The following is an 11,336-nucleotide window of genomic DNA, read 5'->3' on the forward strand; positions in this document are numbered from 1 at the left end:
CTGAGAACCAAACCCCCACAACACCCGCCATTCCTACACAACCAACTACTTCGACAAGTTATCTTTCGATGCCTTTTGATAATAAACAGCGTCCAATTAACTCAACCGTAATACTATCGACGGCACTCGTCAAGGTTCTTGACCCTTCAGGATATTTCGTGATGGCACGCGCTCTCCTGGATTCAGGATCACAATAGAATTTCATTTCGGAACAATTAATTCGGAAACTGCACGTAAAGCGAATCAAGGAATTCGTGCCAATCAGTGGTATTGGTTTATCGTCTACCGCATCCAAATACTCAACAATCGTTCGAGTTCAATCGCATCGAGCAGACGTGGATGCTACCTGGAAGTTTAACATCTTACCTAAAATTACGATGGAATTTCCACATCAAAAGATTGATATTTCTCATCTTGATATTCCAACTGATATTATTCTCGCTGATTCTTTATTCAACGAAACGAGTAAAATCGATTTGATTATTGGAGTAGAAATATTTTATGACCTATTACGAGATGGTCAAATTAAATTTGGTCCAAACCAACCTCTGCTGCAGAACACCGCTTTAGGTTGGATTGTTTCTGGAAGGGTTAGTAGTCAACACATACAGCCATCTATAGCGAATGTTGCTCATGAGAGTATTCCGTTTATCGAACAACAATTGGTACGATTTTGGGAAATCGAATCGTGTCAAACGAAGAGTGTGTTATCTAGAGAAGAATCTCTCTGCGAAGAACACTTCGCCAAAACGACAGCACGAGACTCTTCTGGTCGTTTCGTCGTAGCTTTACCCAAGAAGGAAGATGTTATCTCCCGCATTGGAAATTCCAAGAATATTGCCAGTCGTCGCTTTATGTCTCTTGAACGCCGTCTCCTCTCCAATCCCGAACTGAAGGAAGCTTATTCGAAGTTTATCCATGAGTGGAGAGATTCGCCAACTCAGCCGCTTCAAACGTATCAATTGACAACGGTCACTTATGGTACCTCTGCAGCTCCATATCTTGCAACAAAATGTCTGCAAAAATTAGGAGAAGATGGATCAATAATTTATCCAGAAGCCGCAGTGATAATTCGCAACGATGTATATATGGATGATTTGCTGAGCGGTGCAGATAGCATCAACAAGGGGAAAGAACTGTGCAGTCAACTAATTGAACTGGCAAATTCTGCTGGTCTTCAGTTTCGCAAATGGGCTTCCAATAGCCACGAAATATTAGAATCAGTCCCAATACACCTGAGGGATGAACGCACTCTTTTTGAACTTGATTCTTCATGCGCATCGATAAAGACCCTTGGTCTAAAATGGGACATATTATCAGACAAATTTCTTTTCGAGATTCCAAAGCACAGTCGAAATTTGCCACTTACAAAACGTGTTGTTCTCTCGGACATTGCACGACTGTTCGACCCTCTGGGGCTAGTAGGCCCAGTAGTTATTCAAGCTAAATTATTCATGCAAGAACTTTGGAAGGAAGGGAAAGACTGGGACGATTCACTGAATGATAATTACCATCTTCGATGGATAAACTTCCGCAACAATCTTAGTGATCCAGCGAAGCTAGAAATTCCACGTTGGATGATGACGTCATTTACCAACGAGAGCACGAAATATCATGGATTTTGTGATGCATCAGAGCGAGCGTATGGTGCATGTATCTACGTTCGCACAATTTCGTCAGACGGTTCCATATATGTACGCTTATTGACTGCGAAGTCCAAGGTCGCCCCAATTGGAAAAACTAAGAAGGACACAACTGTATGTCTTCCTCGTCTTGAGCTTTGCGCAGCCCTTCTACTTAGTCACCTTTACGAAAAGGTCCAATCTTGCATAAAAATGAAGGTCAAGACCTTCTTCTGGACGGATTCAACAATAGTCCTCCATTGGATATCCGGCAGTCCATCTCGCTGGAAAACATTTGTTGGCAATCGTGTTTCCGAAATCCAGCGAATTACCGTCAACAGTGTTTGGGCACACGTGCCAGGCATAGAAAACCCTGCGGACGTAATTTCCCGCGGAATGTCACCTGAACAATTGAAGGAATTCACTATTTGGTGGAACGGTCCTCCATGGCTTTCACAATCGCCTCGTTTTTGGCCTCCTCTCACTCGTCAAACTGGAGACAACTTCCCTCCAAATGAATTGGAGGAACGATGTGTATTTCTTTACGCCCAAACGAAACCTCCAAATGAGATTTTTTCGTTGTATTCGTCGTTCACAAAATTGACACGTGTGATTGCATTGTTGCAAAGATTTATTCATAACGATGACACGACGAAACGGCCACAACAAAAGACCGGTATGTGTCGATAACAGCCGCGTATTAAATTACTCCGAAAGTGTTGTTTCACCCGTTTTAAATCATCGTTGACCAGTACATCGCGATCCTGTGTGTCCGAATTACATATGTACGTGTTATCCAGTTCATACGATATTTAGTTGGCTATTTATTATCGAACCAGAATTTGCATCTGCCGATTGTGTGTTGTATACTGCTATTGTGTCGCTAGATAGTCATCAACACTCGATTCCCATTGAACCAAACACACACGCATCCAACCAGTGTTGTTTCTTTTTTTTCCGTTCCTTTTCGACACACTATGAGCACTCAACGTACTCCGCCTGCAGCTGAAGCCAGCAAAAATACAATATTAACAAACAAGCGACTGCGAACTGATGACAATAACTGTTTTAAGATGTTTTCGGCCGAACATGATAAGAATGACCATCCGACCACGATGGAAGAAATGTTACGGACGATGATGCAGCAATTCTCTGAAACGAAACAGCTTATCGACACGGTACGAACTGAAATACTAAACGTAAACTGTAAAATTGACTCCGTTAAAACAGAACTAAAGAATGAAATTAAATCGGTGAAAGAAGAATGTGCTGCGAAATTCCAACACCACGACACTGCTCTTGATTTGCTGAATTCGAGGGTGGATGATATGTTCCAGACAGTCGGAGTTATGCAAAACCGCAACGAACTCATCATAAGCGGCATCCCTTTCAGGAACGGCGAAAATTTACAATCGATGTTCATGGAAATGGGAAAACACTTAGCGATGAACGACACGACCACCTTGATGGCGCAAACTAGGCTCATGAAATCTGGCGGAAATTTGGACGGTGACGGCCTCATTGTTGCGGAGTTTGCATTGAAGGCTACGCGAGATGCGTTTCACAGTGCATATTTGCGGAAACGAGATCTTACACTACGGCATATTGGACTGGATTCTGATCGGCGCGTGTATGTTAACGAGAACCTCTCCATCGAAGCGCGTAAGCTTAAATCGGCTGCATTACATAAGAAGAAGGCGGGCAAATTGGCATCGGTTTTCACCAAGGAAGGAATCGTCTATGTGAAGGTTGCAGTTGGCGGACCACCCATAGCTATACGGTCGGAGAATGAACTGGATAATTGTTTGTAAATCTGTTAGTAATTCTGTGTTTTCTCGTACACTTTTGAAGTAATGTTGATATGTAGTAGTTTATTTTACTGTGACTTGATTTAAATATTGTATGTTAAAAATATTTGTTTTCCGCTCCTCCGTAATTATGCAGCCCTCGAAAAATTGCTTCCCTTACTACACATAATGCTATCGTCACACAACCACACCTACACGAACATTCCGGGGGCGGTGCTGAATGCTGCTCTACTTTCTGGGAAGCTGAATATTTGCCATGGAAATTCCCAAAGTCTTTGCGCGCGTAATTGCAGTAAGCTTGATGAGATTCGAAACTTTTTGCTGAACTCAAAAGTCGAAATTGCGTGTTTCACGGAATCATGGCTAAGTCATAAGGTCAGCGATCGTATTATCAGCGTCTCTGGTTACACCGTCGTGAGGAATGACAGAATATATAAGCGCGGCGGAGGCATTGCAGTTTACTATAGGGATCATTTAAACTGTTCTAGGGTTTTCGGCACGACTCTCACAGAAGATTCGACGGACAAGACTGAATGTCTGGCGTTGGAATTTCGAGTAGAAGGTATCAGAATCTTGATTATGGTCATCTACAATCCTCCGGAAAACGACTGCTCGTCTTTTTTTGGCGGAGAAGTTGGCCAATTACGCCGCATGCTATGAAAACATTTTTCTACTGGGAGATTTTAATACTGACTTAATGCGATCTAGTAACAAACGTACGTTATTCGAATCAACGCTCCGTACTTTTTCTCTGTCATCCGTGAGCGACGAACCAACGTTCTTTCATGGTGGAGGGTGCTCACAGCTTGATCTCTTCCTAACCAACAACAACGAAAAGGTTTTGCGATTTGGACAGGTCAGCTTTCCCGGGCTTTCTCAGCACGATTTAATTTATGCGTCAGTTGACTTCGACGTCTTACGGCCTTCCACTCCACGTACTTATCGAGACTACGCAAATTTTAATGCGCATGTTTTGGAACACGAAATTCTACATTCGCTGCAAATTTTACGAGAAATACTCATCGAGAAGCTGTACCTTTGAGACTAGCACCACCATCGTTGTACAGTTTCTCATTTCGACCTGTGCGCTACTGGGAAGTCGTGAACGCCATCTGGGACATCAAATCGAACGCCGTGGGAATGGACGGTTTACCGATTAACTTCTTCAAGATCATACTACCATTAGTTGCGTAAACGACAATATAAATTTTAAATTAATTTCTCCTAGATCGCCAAATTTTGGTGGGATCTGGGAAGCGACTGTGAAATCCCTGAAAAACATCTTCGAAGTACTATAGGCAACATAATTCTCTCAATGGACGAATTGCTTACCATACTTGCTCAAATTGAGAGTTGCCTCAATTCTCGGCCACTTACACAGCTCACTACAGATCCAAATGACTTGGAAGTCCTTACTCCTGGGCATTTTTTAGTACATTGCAATCTGACAGCCATACAAGAACCTAGTCTTGAGACCGAACCATCAAATCGACTAGACCGGTGGCAACAAACACAAGAGTATGTTCGCAGAATATGGAAGCAGTGGCAGGCGGAATATTTATCCGGGTTACAACCACGAACGCGATGGACACGTCAACGTAACAACATTGCGCAAAACACTATGGTATTGCTGAAGGACGACAATCTTCCTCCACTCAAATGGAGATATGGACGAGTTCTACATGTTTTCAAGGGAACGGACAACAATGTGCATGTTGTAACAGTACGCACGAAGGATGGTGAATTTCGCCGAAGCATCTCCAAGATCTGCATCTTACCTATACAACAGCCTACGCAGTCATCGAGTAGGCAAGGCCACTGAATCAGACGCAGAAATATAAAACGTCAACGATCGCAGGATACCACTGCGCAACGCTGGGAGGTCTGAGGGCCTCCCATCCGTGTAAGTCTTGTTAATTTAATGAATTATGAAAAAACTAATAGAATGTTCCATCCCACAACCCACAACCAAGAGCAACCCCCCAATTGAGAACCAGGCAATAAGGTGCTGCCCTGCTGAGGTGGAACTGTTGCTGAAAGGATCAATCAATATCATCAGAGTAAACTGGAGCAGATACACTCAATCTTCATTCGCACAAATCAGGATCATCGTCCTAAGGTTTAGGACCCGTGGAGGCCGGTTGTCTCCATCCAGTTAAGTGTTGTTTTAATTCTTCATGATTGTTTAAAAAGCCGCCCATGTTTTATTCCAGTATAATCCAGCAACGACGAGCGACGGTACCAAGGACCCAGCGTTAATGGCCCAGGACGAAGAAAATCCACCGCTTGATGAATCCCGCTAACCAAACTGCCAAGGTCAATTCATAGGCAACCGAGTGTTCGGAGAAGGAACTACACCCAGGAGACACACGATTTGAAGAAGGAGTCAAACCCAGAAGACGATGAACCGATGGAACCCGAAATCACTTGCAAGCAGTAACCAGAATACGAAGAAAGGAGGAGAAGCAGAATTTTAAAAGAAACGTTTACACTCAGTTACTAGAAATGAATTAAGTGGAACTGAAGTATACCGTGAATTTAGACAGATAAATTATTTAGAATTGAATTGTTAAAAAGACGCCTTTTTAACGGTGGCCGGCATGTTAACGCGTTACGTAATTTATGGAACTACTACTGCTCCAAATAATTGTTATCGATATTGTATCGCCGGATGTTTCAATAATTGCCTGTGTAGTAGTTTTCCCGCATTACTATATAAAGCCAAACTGCACAGTAGTCGACATCTTAGTGGTCAATAAATTCGCATACGCATCACACCGAATATCGTAGTACATACTTATACTCGGCGGAGCAATAAAGCTAAGTATTTTCGCAACGCTAATCTAGAGTACTTATTTCCTATTTCGCAAAACCCGAAGAATCGCGGTTACAGAATTCTTAGGCGAACCAGCCCAGGAGGCTAAAAACCTCTCAAATAAAGAATTAAAAAAAAAATTATGAATTCCGGAGAAGTACTAGGAATTTTTTAGTAAAACGTAAATTCAACGAAGTCGATTAGAAGATCAATCAATGAACAGTGGTACGTTTATACGTTTATATTGTAATAAACGTACCACGTACGTTTATTACAGTTCTGCGATTGGACTCATGAACTTGCGCTTAGTAAGAAAACGTGAATGTTTGAAGGTATTGATAACAAAAAACAAATTTTGGGCGGGACGAAGTTTGCCGGGTATACTATAAAACTACTGTAAATCATGAAAAAGATTATTTTATTTATATGTTTTTAAATATTCGAATACCTGATTTGACATAGGTGCGCTAAATCAGAGCATTCAAAAAAGTGGACAAACCACGATCATATTTTCGACTGGACAAACCAAAATCATTTATCTTATATGGAAACGTATCTGCTTGAAAGGAAGCAACTGGGAGGAAAATTAATTTTCATGTTTTCGAAAATGTTGGACTCGTTGAAGAACACATTGACTTTAATGTTACAAGGGAAATGAAAAACCAACCGCTGTTGCGTAACCTTCTACAAGATAGATTAATATAATTGTGTAGATTTGTAATTTACCCTGTTAATTACTGTAAATAAATAAATAAAATAAACGAGAAGGTCAGTTATAGCCAGGGACGGAAAAAATCGCTCACCGCTCAGAACGCCGCTGAATATCCTTCAGCAAAAATCATTAACTACCCGCACTCACATGAGCGAATAACAAAGGCGCTCCCCTCGGTAGCGATCGCCCTGCTTACGAGCGGGTAGAAAAAGAAAAAAATTCATGAACGTTAGCAAACGATCTACCTGCCGAAGCAACGAGTTTCTGATCGCTGCCGAACTTTGATCGCTGATGACCATGATCGGTCGTAAAAACGATCGTTCCGGTCGTTACCGCTCGAAAAACCCGAGCGAACTATAAATATGACGGTTACCGGGCAGTATGAGTTGAATCGAAATTTGCTCTTGCAGTATGGTTTAGAGATGGGCAAATCAGCTCATCATGGTGAGCGGCTCAGAGCCGTTCAGCTCATACAAGTGAGCTGTTCATTTGGAACAGCTCTTGAGCTCAGTTGAATTTTGCAGTTGTCCACACAACTGCATATGAAACGTAATCACCATGGGACATTGCATAGTGTGCATTTTCTTAATAGACGGAAATCAAAAAATAAACGAATTTAATTTGTAATTGTACAAAAACTAGAACTGATATGAATTCTAATAATATAATATACAACAAATACTGAATGCTCATTCGTTAACCAGCTGCCGAGGCATCCAGACGTAGAGTTGTTTGCGTCTGTTGTACCGTTACAACAATACCGTTATTGGCTTCGTGACTGGTGGAGTGCTTTTGTTTTCACCCAAGCGGGTTTGTGAATGTCGCGTGTGATCCGTGCTGTGGAGAAGCGGAATACCAGTGCCACAATCAGCGGAGAACAAAGGCTGCTACAGCGGACGCTGTGACCTTTTGCTGGTGTCGGATTATCGGCGTTGATTTTCTTGCATTGCCGTATTATCACCGAGGTATACCGATTCATCGCATTATTGGCCGATACACCATCTCGTCTGTATCAACGTGGTCTGCCGTTTGATTTGGTGCAACGAGGTACATATAAAATAAATATAGATATAAGATAATAAAATTAGTTAGAACATTTAATATAATGGAGAATGATGAGGGATCTCCAGAAATGGAGACCTCCGACTCTGAAACCAATTCAAAAAAAGTAAATGGGAAAAAACATAAACGAGTCCCTCCTACAGAATGTAGTTCGTCTGGGGACGAATCTGCTCATCCTACCAAGCCCCCCTCGAAAAAACAGGAAGTGGGTTATATCTATGGTATAACCGCAAGGGCGACGTAGGACTATCGTTGATTTAGAGATCATTTGTTTGAAGTTGAATCTAAATCCATCCTGAATGAATGAATAAATAAATATTTGGGTGACTTCAAAAACGAGAGTGTTACGTTGGAGACTCAAGGTTTTATGCATCCAATATTGGATACAAAAAACCTTGTTCTGAAGAATAATCTTCAGAAGCTTTCCTGCTAACTGCACTTGATTGACAAATCACAAAACCAAATGTATGTGGTAGCAGTATTATATGGATAGAAAACATTAAAATAAACTCGCTTGAATGTAATTCTCAATTCCAAGGGGAACTGGCAGATTATTTTTCAGCAACGATCATTTCTTTCCAGGTTTCCTCTCGATAACCAGCAAACGAAAAGAGTTGCGCGCGTGTATGTGTGTGTGTGGCGGCTGCTTCTATGTCTTCCCGAGGAACCGTATTTCGATGCTGATACTCTCTTGGTCACGAGAGTATCAGCATCGGCTTTTCTGCGCTCCCTCACAGTTAAAACAAACTGATTGCATTTCAGGTCAGGTCAGGCCAGGTAATGAATCCCTCGATCCCTCGCCGTTCAGCTCGTTCAGTAACGATGTTGTCTTGTCGATGTCCTCAGGCGTCGTGCACAAATTACGTAACGCTAAAAATCCGAATTTTGAACCGCCTCTCCCCCCCCCCCCCCTTTCGTAACGCAATTTCCTATCTCTAATAAGCAGAAAGTAACGCAACATCTACCCCCTCCCCCCTTATCGCGTTACGTAATTTGTGCACGATGCCTCACGAAAAATGAATCGGTTTCACCACCAGAATATCATTTCAGTATGCTTTTCGTGCGTGATTGAATCGAGAGAAGGTGTGGTTTACGATGGCAATTTGGAAGGCAAACTAGAGGAGAATGAACTCTCTGAGTATGAAAATTTCGGCGACTGAGCAATAATCGATTGAAAATTATATAATTTTCGCGATACGAAACATTTTCCGTTTTTCATGTTATGCATCCAATATTGGATACGAAAATATCCTACTGATGGGAAAGAATAATCTTCAGAAGCTTTCCAGCTAATTACACTTGATTGAAAAATTACGAAATCAAATGTATTTGGTCGCTGTGTTCGCCATATAATTAGAAAACATTAAAATAAACTCTTTCGCATGGATGTATTCTTCAATTCCCAGGGAACTGGCAGATTATTTTTCAGCAACGATTAGATCTTTCCGGAATTTTCTCGATGCTGTATGGCATCCAAACGAAAATTCTCGTTTCAGTTTGGCCTGCAAAAAACTTTTCTAAACTCTAATCCATCAAATTTGGAGCCCTGAAAAGGGCCGATGATTATATGCTAAGCTAATATAGCACCCTCTCCTTGGATTCGATGGGCCAGCTGAATGTCCTTGGGCATGATGTGACGCGTTTTGCGTGGATAGCACACAAATTTGTATCTTCGAATAAGCCTCCTGCAGCGTCATAACCGCGGAACTTTGGAAGCGCAAGTCGGTTTTGAAGTCCTGAGCAATTCCACGATCCAAAAGCTGCAAAGGTAGCTTGCGGATCAGCAATTCGGTCGACTTCCGATAGCGATGAATTTCACGCAAAGTTCCCGGTCGATAGCGATGTGGCTTCTTCACCTATCCTGCGGCTGGTGCGCTTATCCGAGCTGCTTTCGTGTGCCTTACCACTGAAAGACTAACTATCTGGTAATGGTATGGTATTGTATTATAGAGACTTTAAACTTTTTCAGTTCATTCGTCTCTAGCCTTGAGAAAGGCCCTTTGAAAACACTACTCTATTTTACTCCAGCGTTACCACCTCCGCCCTCTTGCCTTGAGAAAGGCACTCGATCCCTCGCCGTCCAGCCCGTCCAGCAACGATGTTATCCAGTCGGTGTCCACACAAAGAATGAATGACTAACTATCTATCTACTTGGTCCCAAACAAACGAGTCGTCACGGTGCGAGAGTAGAGTAAGAAATGAACGAAAGCAAAGGAAGCGTCATTTTATAAACCATAAATGTATAGAATCTAAACCCCACCCTTATTATATTCGTTGCTTACCCTGAGAGAGAAACGAATAACATCGAAGTAAGTATACAGTAATGTATTTGAATCCGGACACTTTACGTTACATTTAATACCATACCGCAGCCACAACATTTTCTGCATGTTGAATTAATGCGATTGATAAGTAACTATCAAGAAACTATCAGTAACTATATTAGCAACTATTAATCGCATAAATTCAACATGAAAAAAATGTTATGGCTGTGGTATGATATTGAATGTAATGCAAAGTGTCCGGATTCAAAAGCATTACTGTAAAAAAGAGTTAACTCGACTGAAATTTTTTCGGTTCGACCTGCAAAAACGAAATTAAGAGCCCCCGCCGACTGCAGACTGACTTGTCGACCGATAGTTCGGTCGGCTTCTTAATCAGTACGGAGAAAAAAAGTCTGTAGTGTACAGCATAATGCATAGACGTAAGTATGAGCTTCCCCATCTCACATTCCAATAAGATTAATGGGTTTCCAAGTGGGCGCGCTACATACGGATACGAATGATTTCAATAACCTGTTTTCGAAGCTATCATTAAGCTATTGAAACAATTTTTCGACTCAATAAATAGCAATCATATAACTCTTGGACATTTTATCTTTTGTATGAAATGATTATCATACTGTTCCGTTGATCCGAAGCAGAATGAATCACGCTTAAAGAAGGAATGGATTTTTTCTTGGAATTTAGTCAGCAGAAATAATGCCCTTTCCCAACAATTAAAAACGACAAACGATAAACAGTTTCATCAAAGTGATTTCTTCGATATGGGGATATATTCACTACATCATGTCATATATTTCATATTTTTCATTATGAAATCCATATCCATGGCACCTATCGGTATCGAATTATCATCGACACCACGATTTTCGCTAAATGCTCCTGTCAGTTCGGCCTGTAAAAAACTTTTCTGAACTCTAATCCATCAAATTTGGAGCCCTGAAAAGGGCCGTTGATTATATGCTAAGCTAATATAGCACGCTCTCCTCGGATACGATGGGCCAGCTGGATGTCCTTGGGCATGATGTGACGCGT

At 41.6% G+C, this 11,336-nt stretch overlaps 1 protein-coding gene across 1 annotated transcript; it reads left to right on the forward strand.

Annotated features, from left to right (window-relative positions):
- The first annotated feature begins 377 nt into the window (after positions 1-377).
- LOC129773854 (uncharacterized) lies at positions 378-2,312 on the forward strand. Its single transcript, XM_055777511.1, has one exon. It carries the CDS (start codon positions 378-380, stop codon positions 2,310-2,312), a length of 1,935 nt encoding a protein of 644 aa, XP_055633486.1.
- Positions 2,313-11,336: the final 9,024 nt, after the last annotated feature.

This window comes from Toxorhynchites rutilus, chromosome 3, assembly GCF_029784135.1.
Source record: "Toxorhynchites rutilus septentrionalis strain SRP chromosome 3, ASM2978413v1, whole genome shotgun sequence".
NCBI classification, from domain to species: Eukaryota; Metazoa; Arthropoda; class Insecta; order Diptera; family Culicidae; genus Toxorhynchites; species Toxorhynchites rutilus.

Bases quoted from the DNA above. Each gene is read 5' to 3' on its own strand.
- LOC129773854 (XM_055777511.1), top strand. From the start codon at position 378: ATGGAATTTCCACATCAAAAGATTGATATTTCTCATCTTGATATTCCA.